This window comes from Leptosomus discolor, chromosome 1 (assembly GCF_034619465.1).
Source record: "Leptosomus discolor isolate bLepDis1 chromosome 1, bLepDis1.hap2, whole genome shotgun sequence".
Classification (NCBI taxonomy): Eukaryota; Metazoa; Chordata; class Aves; order Leptosomiformes; family Leptosomidae; genus Leptosomus; species Leptosomus discolor.
In genome coordinates, this window is record NC_141391.1 from 201,884,356 (window position 1) to 201,903,301 (window position 18,946).

At 43.4% G+C, this 18,946-nt stretch overlaps 1 protein-coding gene across 3 annotated transcripts in view; it reads left to right on the forward strand.

Annotated features, from left to right (window-relative positions):
• CELSR1 (cadherin EGF LAG seven-pass G-type receptor 1) overlaps positions 1-18,946 on the forward strand; it is a 175,033-nt gene that overhangs the window by 130,209 nt on the left and 25,878 nt on the right. For all 3 annotated transcript variants that reach the window (XM_086473819.1, XM_086473825.1, XM_086473831.1), the window contains 14 exons: positions 64-230; positions 700-885; positions 1,215-1,328; positions 1,654-1,828; positions 2,541-2,682; positions 4,925-5,045; positions 6,286-6,469; positions 7,281-7,382; positions 9,200-9,294; positions 9,610-9,819; positions 12,500-12,683; positions 16,334-16,477; positions 17,672-17,873; positions 18,207-18,374. In XM_086473819.1, the coding sequence (XP_086329945.1) occupies positions 64-230; positions 700-885; positions 1,215-1,328; positions 1,654-1,828; positions 2,541-2,682; positions 4,925-5,045; positions 6,286-6,469; positions 7,281-7,382; positions 9,200-9,294; positions 9,610-9,819; positions 12,500-12,683; positions 16,334-16,477; positions 17,672-17,873; positions 18,207-18,374 (2,194 nt within the window). The remainder of the gene's footprint in view (positions 1-63; positions 231-699; positions 886-1,214; positions 1,329-1,653; positions 1,829-2,540; positions 2,683-4,924; positions 5,046-6,285; positions 6,470-7,280; positions 7,383-9,199; positions 9,295-9,609; positions 9,820-12,499; positions 12,684-16,333; positions 16,478-17,671; positions 17,874-18,206; positions 18,375-18,946) is intronic.

An 18,946-nucleotide genomic window follows, 5' to 3' on the forward strand; every position in this document is an offset into this window, starting at 1 on the left:
TTCTCCTCTTAACCTTTGTTCTGAAGGACATCAACTGTTTCTCTCCTGTCTTTTGATTTACAGCAATGCCTTCTCCTCAGCGTTTCAGCGGTGAAAGCATTATCATTTGGAGTGACCTTGACATTACCATCTCTGTGCCATGGTACATTGGGCTGATGTTCAGAACCCGTAAAGTCAATGGCATGTTAATGCAAGCCAATGCCGGGGCTGCATCCAAGATCAACATTCAGGTAAAAACGTGGCTGCCTTTGGTTAGGAAAGAATTAAGAAATTCTCCCTCATCAGGGGACATGGCCACATGAACTACATAGCTTCATCCACCCAGCTAAATGCACATCAATAAATACAAATTATTTCGTCAGCCTTTTACAAAGATCAAAAGATCATTGTAAAATTCAGATTCATTGGTTTAGGATTATTTTTTTAAAAGGAGGTAGTAGTGTGTGTTAATACATACACAAAAAATGTGTCTTTTGATTGTTTTGGGTTTTTTTTTGTCAGTAGGGTAAGTTAAAGTCTGAACATCCAAAGTTATACAAGGAGTTATGGCAAATGTTCCCTTCGTTACTGTTGGAGTTTTTTTCCCTTTTGGGTTCTCTTAGGAAATGTTATTATCTTGCCCCCCACCCCCCCATCCCTTCCATATCAAATACAAATATGTAGCAAAAAATAGACATGGAGGGTTTTTTTTTTCAACAGATACTGAACAACTATGTGCAGTTTGAAGTGTACAGTGGCCTGAGCCAGGTTGCTAGTTTGAAGATGAGCCAGTCACGAGTCAGTGATGGAGAGTGGCACCATTTATTAATAGAGCTGAAGAGTGCTAAAGATGGTAAAGACATCAAGTACCTTGCTGTCATGTCCTTGGACTACGGGATGTATCAGGTAACGCAGCATCATGACTTCACCACTAAGCACTACAGAAATGTTATTAAGAGAACAGTAGGATAAAGGCTTATGGACAAATACTTATGCTGTGAGCCGTGTTTTGCAGTGTCTTGTGCCTAATAAAGTTATATTAATTTGTTAAGCCTAATAATATCTTATGAACAAGTCTGTGAAAAGCCACATTCAGATGTCTAGCTTCTCACTGATTTGGTATTTTTTCTATAATCTACTGTCAGCTGCTGCTTGACTCCATCACTACAGAAAGTAGGCTGTCTGTGTCACAGAGGATGATAGTGCTTCTTATCGACTGTCCTTTTCCTTAACAGAGTACTGTGCAGATTGGAAATCAACTACCTGGACTGAAAATGAAAAGCATCATTGTGGGAGGTGTCTCTGGAGACCAAGTCTCTGTTCAGCAGGGATTTTATGGCTGTATGCAGGTATGAAATGAAAAGTGTAGCAACAAACTTTGAACTTTTAATAAAATACTTATGTGAAAATGGGAGTTTTTCTTTTTCATCCATCCCTAAACATTTGTTTCTTCTATCAAAATATCTAAGAATTAGAATATTACAGGCCACCCACTTTCCCAGGTAAAAATCTGGTCTCACAGGGGAACAGCATTTGAAAACAAAAATCTGGGTTTGGCTTATCAGGTGATGTTTCTTTAAAATGTAGCCTCATGGATTAGTGGAAGCAGTGAAACACATAGTACTGTATTTGGAATGAAAACTTAATTTAAAAATAATTGTCTTTTGTCATCAGGGAGTAAGAATGGGGGAGACATCGACAAATACAGCTACGCTCAACATGAAACAGGCTATCAAGATCAACGTGAAGGAGGGTTGCGAAGTGGATAACCCCTGTGATTCCAACCCATGTCCCCAGCACAGCTACTGCAGTGACGACTGGGACAGCTACTCCTGCGTCTGTGATCCAGGTAAGCCGGTGACCATCCCACGCACTCATCCAGGAGCTGAATCACATCTTCAGGCATTCATCAGAAGAGCAACGACAGCAGCAGCATGCTTGCAAAGTGCTCATCTTCTGATTCTTCCTCTTCCAATCAGTATTATCTTTCCCAGTCTTACTGTAGCACCCTTGAAACTGCAGTCATGGACGAAGGATCATTTGTTCTAGGCAACATATCAACCAAACAAAGACAGCTTCTAGTCCAAAGGGCCCTTTCCATGCACCTCCCCTTTTTGATGTTTGGTTTTTTTTTTTCTTTCCCAGCCTTTTCTGCTCTTGAATTTCAGTCTCACACCCTGCATCCTAATCGAGATACTTTGAATGTTTTCTCTGTTTTGGTGCATGTTGCCAGCACATGCTGTCAGCACCCAGCACAGTCACCTCCCATACACACAGGGAGAGAATACAAAACTATTTGTAACACATGCCATGAATATAAAACTGGAAACCAAAGGCACAAGGGTGCCTTGAGCATGTTAACAGACTGTCGAAAAGAACAACCCACTATCTTTTTTGCTGAGAGGGAAAAGAGTACCTTTTTTCTGACAGTATCTCAGGGGGAATCTACTGATTATTGAAGATCTGTTATTAGTGTATAAGCCTGAAATAGATGATCTTTTGGAGACATGCAAATCGTAAATTACAATGGTTGCTGTGATTTTATGACCTTGTCTCCCCAGGGTACTTTGGAAGAGACTGTGTTGATGTATGTAACTTGAACCCATGTGAGCATGTCTCCACATGCGTGCACAAACCTAGCTCATCCCATGGCTACACCTGTGAATGTGGACAAAGCTACTATGGACAGTACTGTGAGAGCAAGTAAGAGAATTGTTTTTGTTCTTGGTTTCTTGATCCTTCCAGGTAGCATTTCTCCTAAGGCAGCAGTCCTCCCGCTTTCTTTTCTGCTTCAGTTAGCTTTCCTGTTACAATTTGAGTGTTCATCGTGGATATTATTTGCAGGCTCCCTGCCCTTTGGCACTCCTGAGCTCTCTTCCCAGAGACCACGCAAACTTCCATATACTCAAGGGCCGCTTTTCTTCATCAGCAACTCAGGGGCTCAGCCAATTGTGCTGTGTTACACAGCACTGCATCTGACCTGTACCTAGTGGTGGGCTTGGCCTGAGTTTGCTCTGCATCTCTCCTTCAGCTCCCCCAGCACACACACAGAGCAACGCACCCAGTTAGCTGGCTTGTGGCCAGATAAAAAGGCTTTGCAGTTTGTGTCCAGTCCCTGGGCTGGCAAAAAGCCATCCCTGCTGGACAGTCTGAGAGGCCTGTATGCTGTTGCTCTGTGGGAGAAACGTGCTGATTCCCTCGTCACCGGCTTCCTGGTCTCAGATAAACATTCAGCAACCAGCCTTATCCCAGAGACGGCACTTTGATTTACTGTAATATGGGCCATTCATGATGTGCAAATGAAGTGCATTTGTCTGCCCATTTAGGAATAGCTCATGTGATGTTTCCTTCCCTTTGAAAACCAAAAGCTTCTTCCTCCGCCTTTTGTTGTGTGGGCTTGCAAATGTTGGCCCTGCTGTTGCCAGATTCATCTTTCATTCCTCTGGTTTAGCAACACAGAGATGTTGTCCCTTGTCGTTATCTGCTGACTTCATGTCAAGTGCAGCGTTGTGGTTTTTCATATTATAAAGCACAGAAGTACAAACCTGGCAATTACCATAAACAAAATTCAGCGTGGTCTTTGAAACAGACAGCAAACAGCTTTACAGCTTTTCTTTCCTAAAATGAGCAGCAGGGACAGAATTCCTTGGGCATTATGCTGATCACAGACTCAGCAGTGTTGTCCTTCAGGCTATTGTTTGATGAAGACTTCCAGCTAGCAGAGGCCAAGGTTACTGCCCCAGCCACTTCCCAGAGCTCTCCTTGCCAGCACTAGTGTTGGGGCATCTGTGGGACAAACCTGCTCAGAAGCTCACCCAGAAGAAACAGAACCAGCAAAAACGAGGGTTGTCCTTCAGCAGAGGTGGCTTTTGGGTTGCTGCACAGCTTCCGATGAGCGGTGTTGCTCTACTCATAGTCTGAATGATGATCTTTGATTCATAGTCTGGGTCAAAGCTGCCACCCTTCCCTCTTCCATGGCCTCAACCACATGTGTCCTCCTCCTCCTCCCCTGTGGGAGACCAGAGCTTTTCAGACCCTGGTGTGAGCTGGCTGAGAAAGCCAGGTTGGCTGAAAGTAGTGACTTTTCTTCGTAGCGTGAGCTTGCAGCCAGCTTTGCACCTGGGCTGGTGTCCCTGCAGATTGGACAAGCACTGCTGCCCACGTCAGGGCAGGGGCAGGAACCCATGACGATGGGGGGTGGGATATAAAGTGTTGGGGAGCTGTACCCTGAGGTGGTTCATGGCGGTAGGTAAAACCAGGGCACAGGCTCAGCACCACCAGCAGTTGTCTGAGCTGGTGAAGTGCAAGCTGGAGCATAGGAGATTCCACGTGAACATAAGGTAAAGCTTTTTCACTGTGAGGGTGACAGAGCACTGGAACAGGCTGCCCAGAGAGGTTGTGGAGTCTCCTCTGGAGACATTCAAAACCTGCCTGGACGCGTTCCTGTGTGATCTACTCTAGGTGGTCCTGCTCTGGCAGAGGGGTTGGACTAGATGATCTTTTGAGGTCCGTTCCAACCCCTAACATTCTGTGATTCTGTGGCACAGGCTGTCCAGCCTGCCCCATCCAGTGCTTTCCCCAGCAGGGGAGTGGGGCTGGTGGGACCGGGACCACTTCCACTAGGCAGCATGGGCCCCATTACCCTCTCCCATAGGAAAGAGGACTTTATTTGCTCCTACGGATGTATAGTCCTTATAAAGAGGAGCTGATCTTGAAAACATTTAGAGAAATATTCCCTCTAGGGTTTCATAGCACTGATATTCCTTATTTTCTTTTATTACAGTGTGTATGTTTATACATGTATTGATTGTTGGCCGCTGCAGTGAGATATGTTACACTCTATAAGCTGATGGAGTTGAGTGCAGATTTAGCCCAAAGCTCTTTTTTCCCACCTTTTAAGAGGAAACTTAAAAGAACTTACTTTCAATTTGATTTTCTTTTCTAGGATTGACCTGCCTTGTCCCAGAGGCTGGTGGGGAAATCCCATTTGTGGCCCGTGTAATTGTGAGACCAGTAAAGGGTTTGATTCTGATTGCAATAAGACCAATGGAGAATGCCATTGCAAGGTAAGCAAAAGAAACCAGTCTTAAGTCAAAATTTCTTTAGTTTAAAAAGTAACTATACCACTAATAACTACAACAAGTGAGTATCTGAGACAAAGTACACACAGTTGTGCTTTGTGTCATGTATATATGTGCGCAGTGTAGTTAATCTTTACCTAAAGTATTTTGCTGGCACCACCCTTCACAAAATCATATTGTGCAGCTCTTATCTTATTTGCATTTGGAAAGCAAAACTGAGAGGATGAAAGCTTGGCTCTGATCTCTCTGAAGCGCAGCCTGGTTTATCGGGGGAGATCAAACCTGGGTGCAGAGGAGTGCCAGTGGTGTTTTGTGTATCACAAGTGAGTAATAGCCATGAAACAGCTTGGGCCAGCTGGGTGAAGCTCTCCACTGTGCAATGGCCAGCAAAAGGCCTAGCAGCTGGAGAGAGGTACACAATACGAGAGGCTAAATGCTTTCCTCAGTGCCAGCTCTGTGGAGTTTAAGAGGAATTTGCTGTGGACAGGCAGGGACAGACGAGGGACAGGGGAGGGTAGGCGCCTCCCTCCTGAAGGTTTTACAAAGGACTTCTCACAATAGGTTTTACAATAGGGTTGAATGACATCAGAGGAGTATGGGGCCTGTGCAGACTGGCGGCTGTGAATCTGGCCCCGTACTCCTTTCCGAAATGCCAGCAGGACACACAGCAACTGTTGCGTTAAATCGAGTCAGTGGGGTGCCAGCACCATGCTCTTGTGTAATCGCGTAACGCCTCAGATCAAAAGCATTTACAGATGCAATCTGAATACGTGATCATTGGTTGCTCTCCGCCCTCTACATGAAACGCAAATGGACGGTGCAAGTTTCCTTACTGGCTTGTTCCTGCCGTACAGGAGTGGAATTGCAAAGCAGAAAAAAGCAAATCATCCAAGAATACGCTTGCTGGGCACTGGCAGCAAGTACACAAGGAGTAACATAGGCCCTCCGCCCCCACTGCAGAAGTGGTCCAAACCTAGGTCCCTGGGGCACAGGACAGCCCAGCCATCCCTCCAGCACTCAGCTCTGCCTCTCCATGTTGCCCGGGCTAACACAGCTCACTTCCCATAGCTATTACATTTTCTGTTAATAGTAATATCATTATTATCGTGTGCTTTGCAAAATTAGCCCTTTTATGATACACATGCTGCTAGAGCAGGATTTCAGAAATGCAAGGAATTTGAAATGTAAGTCAAATACCTTGTGTCTATCGTTTTGTTTTTTCTAGGCGAATTACTACAGGCCGCAGAGCAGTGACACCTGCTACCCCTGTGACTGCTTCCCGTCTGGCTCCCACACGCGCGCCTGCGACATGGAGACAGGACAGTGTCCTTGCAAACCTGGCGTCATAGGGCGGCAGTGCAACCGCTGCGACAACCCGTTTGCTGAAGTTACCGTGAAGGGCTGTGAAGGTACCTCCTGTCCAGCAAATGCTGCTGATCAGCCGGGCTGTCGTTGCAGGATCAGAGCTCCTAGTAGTGGGTAGATGGGGGGTGCACAGCGGTGGGCATGCAGCTGCGTCCTGGGCTGCATGGGAGCCCAAGTGGGGTGGCTTCATCAGGGACAATGGCAGCTGCAGCAGCCTAAACATACACTCCTAAGTCTCCCCAGTGTGACTCATGGGGGCTGGGGAAAAAGAAGAAAGTTCATATTTCTTTAATTTTCATCAAATGGAAATACAGCAAGCTTAGGGGGGAGAGCAAAACACTAATCCAAATTTTACTTGAAACTCGAGTTCATCTGCCAGTGCAGTATTGTAGTGCTGTGCTGCAGCTGAAGAGGCAGGCAAGAGCCTTTGCACATTCTGCCCACAGAGGCTGTGCCCTCTGCCTTTCTTCCCCATCTTGCCCATCCTGCCTTTCCTCTCACCCACCCACCCTCCTCCTCTGATCAGCACCAAGCTGCTGCAGCAGCCATCTCGCCACAGTGTGTGGGTGAAATGAAGGAGAAACGTTTTCCCACAATAAAGGAGCAGGCAAAGATAGGCAGAGCCAAAATCCAGGGCCCCATAATCATCCTGAATCCTCCTCTGCCTGTACTTGTCTGCTCGTACTGCTGGGTAAGGAGCAGCTGATGGGTTACAGCTTGGAAGGCACTGCAGAGGACAGGTATCCTGATGGGGCTTGGGAATTACAGGAAGGTCCTTTAGGCTGGTTGAAATATCTCCTTGTTGTGATTTTTATCTTGTTGGAAAAATTGCATCATTTCTTTTTCTGCTTTCAGTAATTTATAATGGCTGTCCCAAAGCTTTCGAAGCTGGTATTTGGTGGCCACAGACCAAGTTTGGCCAGCCAGCGGCCGTGCCATGTCCTAAGGGATCAGTGGGTAAGTTCCCTGGATAAAACATTAACTACTTTATCTATATGCCTGTTTGAGGGGAAAAAAAAGAGAAAAAAAAAAAATGTGTACAAAGGGAATGGCATTATTTCATTGGATCTAGACGTTACAGCATAGTTCATGCGTATCACAAGCAGAAAAGTTTATCTAGCTGAAACTGAAGAACTGTTAAAATACATTTGGAGTAGTAGCAATAAATAGGTACAAAACTGCAGCAGATAAACATCTATAAAGAACAGAAATTTTGTGTCTGTATTTTCAAAAAAGCACAGTCCAATTTTCTATTTTCTGTTCACTCTATCAAGCAATTGTTACACATGTAACTTTTAGTTTCTAGTGACTTGTACATGTTCTTTAGCAATACAGCTCCTCTGGGCAAAGATAAAATGAGGAAAATCATTTAAGTGATGATTGCTTTGTTAGCATTGTAGGTTAATAAAGCTAAGAGTTACAACAAAACTTGCGTTTTTCTACCCGACATCTTTTCTCTAACCCTTAAGTCAGACAGCTGAAAAACACATTTTTATAAAGCACGTGAGCTGTGTTGTTTTGGACAGCAAGCAAATGACAGCTTTTTTTCATGTATGTCCCTGAAAACGTTTATCAGATTTTTGACAACAGAGTTCACAATCTTTTCCAGAGGCTGTTCTGTGGGAAATGAAAACTCTGTCTCATTTCTGGGCCTGGTAGCTCTCTGCTATGATCACTCCTTGGGCTCAGTGAGTTATAAATGGTTATGTGACTTCCCCAGATACTACTGAGAGGAGGTCACTGCCTTGGTGTGCAGAAGATTTGTGGTCAACCAAGCACCTGTTCTGAGGATTTTTGGAGATAGAGCTGATTGTTATTTCTTTTAAGTGGAGAATACTAAATTATTAAACAGTATAAAGCTAAATTAAAATAAGTTTTCTGGATTGTGGTCGACCCTAGTGTCTCTTCTAGCCACTAGGATAGCAGGCAAGGGTACTTATCGGAATTGCACGTTTTAAGTGAATTTTCCAGAACACTCAAAAAAAAAGTAAGCTTTATAATGATGAATATCCAGATAAGAACCTGAGGCTTAGATGTATTCATCTAAACATGGAAGAGAAATTATATAATTAGATATTCTTCAATTGATTATAAATCTTATTTAGATATTAGTAATTAAATGGCTTAGCCACATGCAATATGTCATGTGCAAGTTAACTAGTACAATAATTTTGAATTTGATAACTTGCAATTCACTCTGAAGGATCCACAGCCAAGAATCACATTTTAAAGTTATTTGACAAATACTACAAAAGAATAGGCTAAATTAAACAGTAAGTAGCTCACAGATCATTCACAAGTGACAAAAAGCAGTTCCACGTGTTGGCTGAAGTGTTTAACACGTGCAGCGTGCGAAGGTCCTAGCATGTTTTGACATGAAGACAGCATTTATCTGGGAGGTCCTCCTCTATAGGCTATTGCACAGAAATCTGAGCAGGGATATGTTTTCAGAAATATTTAGAAAGTGCACAGTCTCTCTTACATTTGGTGTAAATAAATTGCTGAATTCATTTGAGAACATTAGGGCAGCGAGGCTGAGAGTGGTTGGGCAGATCTTGAAGTTTGCTTCACTTTTCTCTAAAGCCTGAGAAAAACAATTCATGAAGATTAGTAGTCTTGAACTTTTCTCAGACAGGAATCCCAGTTTGGAAAGTGAAGTACATGCATAGCTCTAAGAATCTTGAAAATGTAGGAAATGTGAAAGTCTGGGATACTTGAAATCTATGAAGCACAATTCAGAACATTATTTACCATTAATGCTTTGTTTTCTTCAGGAAACGCAGTTCGCCATTGTAACATGGAGAAGGGCTGGCTGCCTCCTGAGCTTTTCAACTGCACCACCAGCACTTTTGTCGATCTAAAAATCATGGTAAGCTGTGTTTTCTCGGTTTTGCCTTTATTTTGTAAATAATCATCAATTCAGACTCCGGTTTGATATCCCAGCACTCCCATCTTTTCACTGAGTCCTTGAACCCCATCGTTACCCTCAGGACCCTTGTGCTCTTCTGGCTCTCAGTTACATTTTCCATTGGGTCCTGTCAACCCTTTCTCAAGACAAACACCATTTTGATGAAACAACTCCTTTGTGCAAAAAATCCCTAAATTATGATTGTCTTTCTAACTAGAATGAAAAAAAAAAAAAGATGCATCATTGTTTTTTTCTTTTTTCTTGTCTCTGATTCAGAATGAGAAGTTGCACCACAATGAGACCAAGTTGGATGGAGACAAAACCATACGGATTGTGAGAGTGCTGCAGAATGCCACCAAATACACACACAGCTTGTATGGCAACGATGTGAGGACAGCTTACCAGATGATGATCCGGGTCCTCCAGTATGAGAGCCAGCAGCAAGGGTTTGACTTGGCAGCCACGAGGGATGTGGAATTCAATGAGGTAAGAGAGATAAAATATATTGTTCTGAGCCTTTACAGTTCCCCTTAAAAGTTTTGTGGCAAAGGATAATTAAATTTGTCTTTGACTAGGGTGGAGCAAGTATCATGTACTTGCTTAATCTGTTTCACAAATGAGGCAGTCTTCTCAATTTAGAATGGAAAGTTGGTTACGCATGTGTGTATGTACACATATGTGTGTGTAATACAAATATGATAAAAAGTGCTGATATAATAAATATCATCCTCCTAACAGCCAAAAGCAAAATTCCCCAAATAGAAGAAATTCTCAAGTAATGTGGTATTCCAGGATAAAATAGCTTCATGTACCATATTCAGTTTTGCTGGAAAACTTGCCTAACATGATCATTTGCATTTAAATGCGCAGTGAACTAACTCTGAGACAGTTACTGACTCTGAAGTTTTCTTATATTTCAGTTTGGAAACACTTGAGCCATGTTTATTAAAGAGTTTGTACGCTGAATCACATTCCATACCGTATTGATATTTTAAGTGATGCAGGCACATACAAAAATGCATGCTGGAGGGCTTCTGCTAGTCAGAGCATTCATGAAAGACCCAGTCATTACCAAAGACCTGACCAGGTCTAGAGAACAAGCTATAGCACCCTCCCTGTCTGGGGGAAACATGTATTTGTGGTGGAAAAATGTGAGATGTGGAAGAAGTTGGGAGTTTTTTGTGATCTGAAAATGTGAAGTCTTGATGACCCATGTCAGGCTCGTATAGCTCTCCTCTTTGCCATGTGTACTGTGGGGTACTGCTGTCCATGCTTGCCAGTACTGTTTCCAAGATCCCAACCATGGCACAGCACAGAGTCCAAGCTAAAACGTCCTTCTGGACCTGTGCTAGCAGAGCCCGGAGGTCAGGCACTAGCATAGGGCTGCTGAATGACCCTCCGTGGGCCAAGACTGGCCTCTGTGCTGGCCAAAGGTGGTCTGGCTCCCTTTGAAGGTGTGCTACACCCAGCTCACAGTACTCAGGAGGAACAGCCAGGTCAGGTGGACTTTGGGGTGAACTTGGACACCTCGTGCAAGGCCAAGCTACACCAGGAGAGGACATACCTGGGGCAGGTGGTGACAGGAGAACATATGGCTGAGAAAATTCCTCAGTGTCTTGGGTTGTACAGTCAAGAAAGAGCAGAGAATTTCTGAAACATTTGCATTTTAGATGCACCAGATTTTAAGAGATTGAGTTTTTCCTTTCCTAAGGAGACACTGTGCTGACAAACTTGTACCTGTGGGCTGTGGAGTGAATGATGTTCCCCAATTCAGATCTTGAGAAGGAACTTCATTTTTAGCATGTTTTGTTAAGTAAAAGAACAATAAGCAAAACAAAATGGTTTGGAAACCTCTGCTTTAATTTATCGTTCTCTGCACTTGGCACTGAAAGTCATACAGATGATGTTTTCAAGAACTCCCTAAATATTTTTAGGATAGGTCAGGAATTTGAAAACTGATCAGTAAAGCTCATGAGAAAAAGGAGGTAACATCCTAGGCTGAGGGAGCACAAGGGGAGAAGGAGAATTTTTTTTTTTTAATAGTCTCAGGTAGAAACCTGAAAAGTAGATAATAAAAAACATAAATAACATTCACAAACACCGAGGAGGCCTGGTACCAAGTACAGCATGTGTCTCCTGCGTTCCTGGGGAACCATGTAGTGCTTCTCACCCTTGATAAAGGTAGTCACACGACAGCCTCTTTTATCTCAGATATACGCTTGCAACCTCAGACAAGACTCTGAGAATATAGCATCTTCTCCATCTGCTTCTAAATGAAACCTAAATATTTGCCTTGGCTATTTTAGAGCTTCAGGTGATTAATTCCCAGCATCATTAATGTGAATTTTACCTTACTTAGGAATTAGGTTTTGACACAACAATGTAGTTCGTATGTACACCAAGATTAAAAACTTTTTAGCTCCTTTCCCGTTTAAGCCATTTGACACTCTCTTCCGGGTTTTCTTTCGTTCATCCTGAGGGTCCCTTTGCATATTTATGCAAGAAAGGGCAGAAGGGGCATGTCCTCAGCTAGAATGTCCTTTTTAACAGCATTTGTAAGCAACATAAAAACAGGGGCAGAACAACATGATTCCTATGTATTTTCAGGTTTGTATATGCAAGTTAATATTCGCTCTTGTCATTCTTCACCATGTAAGTTGTCCTAGTTATTCAGGAATCAACAAAGCAAAAAAAAAATAAAATAAAAGAGAAAGCAATATTGCTGTCTGTGGCTTTCTTTTGATTTTTAATATATCACATTATTTTGATTTCTCAGAGGGAGTTCTTCAGTGTACATACCAAGCACTCTGCTTTTCTTGTCTCTCATCTCTCCAAGACAAAGAAAACCTGGTTAGGTTTTCCTTCTGCATTTTCCTGCTACGTTTCCTGTCATAAAGGGGAAATAAAGTACGCAGTTCTCTTACGGCTTCCAATTTTGGCTTACTTTGCTCATAAAAGGTTTGGAGGGATTTTCTTTATGTTACAAAAAAACCTTAGGGTGAGTAGCTGGTGTGCATATTTTCATACGGCTGCAGTAGAACATGCCTGCATTAAATTTTCATTATACACTCACCTGAGGCAGTAATGCCGATCATTTTTAGTATTCCTCACTTGAGACCCAGCACTTTGTTTGCTTCATAATTTGGGCTTGTACTTTGTTTCTCAGAATATTATCAAAGTGGGTAGTGCTCTACTGGACCCCAGCAATAAGGAGCACTGGGAGCAAATTCAGCGAACGGAGGGTGGCACCGCTCACCTGCTCAGGCACTATGAGGAGTATTTCAACAATGTGGCCCAGAACATGAAGAAAACCTACATGAGACCTTTTGTCATTGTTGCCACTAACATGAGTAAGTATCTTTGTTGAAAACTGTCATTTTGTATTAGAGCTTTAAAAATATGCTGGGTAGAGGTGCTAGCTATTTGTTGAGTAGTACCCACTGAGGAACAACAAACTTGGATTTTCTAATAATCAGTGCATTCATTTCAAGTCAATTGAGCCTTGATCCATATCTCTCAGTTGCCATGGGCGCCTCCTGGAAGATGTCTGATCTGTTTTCCCTTTGGGCTGTGCCACTGTGCACCGTGGCATTTTATTGCAGCCACAGTAGCGTACAAATGGTAGGAAGGACAAAGTTTGTAAGTAAAGCTAAGGCCTTTTGAGACCACCTAGTATAGTTGAACATAGTAGATCACGGTTTTGAAAGAATCACACCACCACCACCTGAAAAATTACTGCAGTGCAAAAAAAAGAACACCCTACTATTGATCCTATACCTCTGATTTTCACGTGCCTTCCTAGCCTGGAACCTATCCAGGAAATCAGCTTCTGTAGAAATTCCTGTGCTGAAACGTATTTTCTCAGAATCACCCATTCAAGCCTTTAAACACCCTCCCAGCCTTACAAAACCCATCATCAGGGCAAAATCCTTGGGATCCAAAATATCCATAGAATCATAGATTCATAGAACCGTTTAGGTTGGGAAAGACCTTTAAGATCATTGAGGTGAACCATTAACCTTGAGCTCAGGTGACATTTATTTTGAGCTGCCATCCCAGGTACCTCACCTTGCTTTCAGCGCTGTTTGAAATAATGGAGTTTGCCAATGCCCTCAAGGCAACTGAGTGAAGAACACACCTTTTATTGTTTCATTTTTCAAACCCCAGACAATTCCAAGGGAGTCTCTGAGTCCACCCTCCACCTGCTGGTTTACAGTGCTGCCTGAGTTGGTCACCTATGCCTTGTCTATATGGCAATGGACTGGGATTGCTGCCTTTGTTCTGCAAAATCATGGAATCCTTTGGGTTGGAAAAGTCCTCTAAGTTCATCGAGTCCAACCATTAACCTAACTCTGCTAAGTCTGCCGCTAAACCATGTCCCTAAGCACCATGTCTACACATCTTTTAAATACCTCCAGGAATGGTGACTCAACCACTGTCCTGGGCAGCCTGTTCCAGTGCTTGACAACACTTTCAGTAAAGAAACTTTCCTGATGTCCAATCTAAACCTTCCCTGGTGCAAGCTGAGGTTGTTTCCTCTCCTCCTGTCGCTTGTTACTTGGGAGAAGAGACCAACACCCACCTCACTACAACCTCCTTTCAGGCAGCTGTAGAGAGCGATAAGGCCCCTCAGCCTCCTCCAGACTAAACAACCCCAGTTCCCTCAGCCACTCCCCATAAGACCTGTTCTCCAGACCCTTCACCAGCTTCATTGCCCTTCTCTGGACATGCTCCAGCACCTCAATGTCCTTCTTGTAGTGAGGGACCCAAAACTGCACACAGTATTCGAGGTGCGGCCTCACCCGTGCCCAGTACAGGGGCACAATCACCTCCCTACTCCTACTGGCCACACTATATCTGATACAGGCCAGGATGCTGTTGGCCTTCTTGGCCACCTGGGCACACAGCTGGCTCATGTTCAGCCGGCTGTCAATGAGCACCCTCGGGTCCTTTTTCTGCTGGGCAGTTTTCCAGCCCCTCATCCCCAAGCCTGTAGTGCTGCAGGGGGTTGTTGTGACCCAAGTGCAGGACCCGGCACTTGGCCTTCTTGAACCTCATAGAATTGACCTCAGCCCATCGTTCCAGCCTGTCCAGATCCCTCTGCAGAGCCTTCCTACCCTCGAGCAGGTCAACATTCCCACCCAACTTGGTGTTGTCTGCAGCCTTACTGAGGGTGCACTCAATCCCCTCGTCCAGATCATTGATAAAGCTATTAAACAGGACTGGCCCCAATACTGAGCCCTGGGGAACACCACTTGTGACATGGTCTAAGTCTAAACTGAGAAGGAAACCTCAGACGTACCAAGGCACCTTCCCTACCTATCACGCTAAATGCTGCCTCTGACAAGCAAATAGCAGCTCCTTGCAGGGCTCTGATGTACTTCACAGATGTCCCCGCAGTACACATGCAAGTGAAGGATGGGAACCACAGCCTGGTCATCCTCTTTCCACTTTTTTTCCCCTGCCCTCTCTTATTTCGTTTTCTCCCCAGGTACCAACAATCTGAGCTAAGCAGGTGTTGGTGCTAGTCCTGCTGTGACTGGGAGGTGAGACTGAGTTGGGTGACCTTCAGAAGTCCCTTCCAAGCAGCATTGCTATCTGTTTTTTCTTTCAGCAGTGGTCTAAATTGTTATCAGCCTGAACTTGTATTTAGCTTTTCAAGCTTCTCCTTTTATTTCAGACCTGAAGAAGGGCTCATGTGCCAAAAAGCTTGTCTTGTTTTCCCAACTACAGCCATTGGTATAAGAAGTGAATTTATCTTTGCCTGTAAACTTTGTCCTGAGAGTGCTTCATGTCCACAATCACAGGGGCATAAAAAGTAAAGGCATGAGATGGTCAGGCTACAAAGTTATAAAGTCGTGCATCAGCTCCAGGGGGGAAGGATTATTACTGAACTAAGCCAAACTGAAATACTTTGATTTCTGTTTAATAAACAAAAAATGAAAGATTTCATTTTGATTCAGGACTATCAGAATCAAAATATTTTTATCTTCACTCTCAGAAAAGAGTATACTCATTATTTGAACTGAACTGAACTGAACTGACATGAAAACAAAAACCAGAATTTCTTGCAGATTGTAAATCTGGATTTTTTTTGACCAGCTCTTCCTGAGTAAAAAGACGTGAGCTTGGGAGGGATGAGGCAACTCTGGCCTGAAAGGGGCCTGTTTTCTTTTGAACAGTTTTTCCAGGTGAACATGGTGTTAATGGAGTTTTCTAATGGCTCATCTGGGAGTTACTTAGAGACTAGGAAAGGAATGGCAATTTGCAGATCTTAACTTGGATATTTCTTCATACAGAAACTTGCAGTGGATCACAGCTTTCGGTGTAGGGTTACCCTCAGGACTTCCAGCTTCTCACTTTTATTAGAACATCTAAATTGGCACTCAGTGACTTCTCTTAAATGGGAAAGTTCAAGCCAACTCAGCTGCTTTTAAATATTTTGGCAGTTAGACAACAGGCAGAGCTGATGAGGTGAACCAGAGAAGAACTGCTAGTGTAGAGGAAGGAGAACTGGAGGACTAATGAGTAGTCCCAGGTAAAATCCAGGTTATTTTCTTTGCTTAGCTAACTTTGCAGTTTAGCAGATCCGTTAAACTGCAAAGTCTAACAGCTAAGCAAAAAAAAAAAACCATGTATTTCTGAAGCAGCAGATTTAGCCTTCTCTACAATAAGCAAGTCTGAAATTGGAACATGCCACTTCTGTATTTCCAAGGTTTGCAGTAGTGTTTTCCTAGTGTGAGATACTGTCTTGTGAATTCCTTTCCACTGCAAAATAAACTTACAATCCGATAAATGTAACATAATGTTGACGTGTAGGCTTTTAGTTGTTATTTATGATATTAATTGAGAGAAATCAAATTTTACTTTGTATTTTGGGGTTTAAATGTCTTCTGTGCATTGAGCAGATGTTATAACCTTTCAATCATGTTTCATTTTGTTGCAATATCGTATTTGAAAGCACTGAAGTTAATTTTATGGGAAACTCTTTTCCCCCCAGTTATTGCTGTTGACATCTTTGACAAGTCTAATTTCACGGGAGCTAGAATACCACGATTTCATGAGATTAAAGAAGATTATCCAAAAGATCTGGAGTCATCTGTTGTCTTCCCTGATACTTTGTTCAGACCATCAGACAGGAAAGGTAAAACCCTTCTGCTGCCATTCAGAGGGCAATTTTGACTAGTTCCCAAGGAGTGTGATTAATCCTCGCGAAGCTGAGTGGTACTAGGGTGAGAGTGAGGCAACCATCTATACAATCGAACATTATTCAGGGATGGAGCAGCTGTGCATACTTCTGAGGCATTTTGCCTGCCGGCGGCAACAGGAGCATGGGGGTCTGCGTAACTGGCTGTACCTGTCTGTCAGGTCTCGCTCGCAGCCCCTCGAACTACCTTGTCAGTGCGAGAGAAATGCTTTGCCTCTGTTCCCACCAGGACAGGATGGGATGGCTTGCCTGGAGCCTGCAGCCCTACAGCCCCCTTCTGCCCATCCCTGCAGAGATGGAGGGAGGTGATGTGAGAGATGGAGGATCCACATCTTGGAGCAGAGCCATATTATCAGAACTAGGCAGCAAATAAAAAGGCTTGAGCTGTGCAGGGAGATAGGTGATGAGGGAGAATACTTGGGGAAGTACCTGCTTCCCAGTGTCTCCGAAATACCCCGAGACTGCTGAGAGGAACCACAAGTTACCTTTGGCAAGGGAAGAGAGAGAGGGTAACCCAAAGTGCAGTAATTATACACATACCATGGCTGAATATCCTCCAAATAGGGAAATAGTAATACTTGTGAAAATAACGTAATAAATAATAAGCTAATACAACTTCATGACTTTTTCCTCAGAAACAGGGCATGTGTTTGCGTGAACTTGTATCTTTTCTGTAAGAAAAAAGGGAATTTGACTTTTAAGAGATACCACTGAAACAGAAAGCTCATTGTGTGACAGTTAGCAGGGAGAAATCCCATGTGACCAACTGGTGTATTCACAACACTAGCTTTGCAATATATAAAGGCACATCCCGTTTAATAGCATGTGTACTGTTTTAATATTCTCCTTAAGTCATGCACACAGTATTTATTTACTTACAGATCTTCTAGCTTAGAAATGTCTTATTTTCTAGACTAAATGATTATTCATGGTTCACGGGTTATTTGATTATCAGCTGTGTAACTATGAAATGTGATAACATTTTATTAAAAATATCAAATATAACATTAGTTTTATAAGCCTAGAGTTACAACAATAGCATTTCTGTATCTTTGCAAAGCAGAATTAACAGTTTAAGTGGTAGCTCCAAAGTTGTGTGGAAAGAATGTAATATTTGTGTTAATTCCATAGCAGTGCCTACAATGAGGCCTTCAAATCAGAAATTATCCTCTAAAGTGTACAGTGATACACTAAGCCCTGAGAGTGCTTTTGCAAAAAGAAGGAAGCGACACCCAGATGACTCAACACATCATACTGTTGCCATGGTCATTATATACCGATCTCTGGGACACCTTCTGCCTGAAAACTATGATCCTGACCGAAGGAGCTTGAGGTAGACTTCAAACCTGTTTGTGACTTGTGCAGATCCCTTCTTCCACTTGCTCTGAGTGTGTGGGTGAGACAGCTGCTTTTATACTGACTAAATGTCATCTGCGCTGCAGTTGCCACCGCAGTACTGTCTCTTGTCCTCCTCTGACACTGTGGGAGAATAACCACGTCTGTAGTGCCACCAGCTTCTGGAAACACAGCTGTGTGGAATGCTGATGGTGCATCTACTTCACTTTCTGAGTGGAAGCAACTGGAAATCTTTTATTTGCAGAACCTACCGAATCAGTGCTTTGCATTTTAACGTTTAGATCACTGTGCAATTTTTCTCCCTCTGCAGGTTGCCAAATCGCCCTATTATTAACACACCTGTAGTAAGCACAGCCATTCATAGTGATGGGGACCTTCCTCCCAACCTGGTGGAAAAGCCCATCATAGTGGAGTATGCCATGCTGGAAACGGAGGAGAGAACGAAGCCCGTCTGTGTCTTCTGGAATCATTCCATCATGTATGTCTCCTACTTGCTTTGGGGCTACTGTCTCAGTAGCAGAGAAGTTCTGCCCAGGAAGATAATTCTGGAGGAAACCCCTTTTTTTGCTCAGTTTATTCAACTGGCAACTGATTTTTGGTAGAATAGAGCCGTGTAGTCATGTCCCACCAACCTGAGAAAAATGAAAATAATCATCATAACTCTTCAACAAAGGATTAGCCATGTGGTTTCTAACAAACATAGTGCTGTCGTGAGTTTCTGCAGGGTTCATTTTCACCCAGCAATAATAAATACGATTTCCTTGTATTTGCTCATGCGTTATGCCCACAGATGTATATCTGGACAGGCATAGTTGGACTCAGTGCCTGAATTCATGGCTCGTCCGAGGGCCCTGAGTCAGGACTCTCATTGCCTCATGCCCTCTTTTTAGGAGGGCATCTCCAGGAGATGATTCAGTTCTTGCACGGTCTGAATCTTCTGTTACACTCCAGTGACTACAGACAGAGTATATGGCAAGCAGGCACGCACCCCTTGATGCCTCAGCCAGTGCCAACACAAAAAAATTGCATAACCAAGTCTTCATGTTGGTA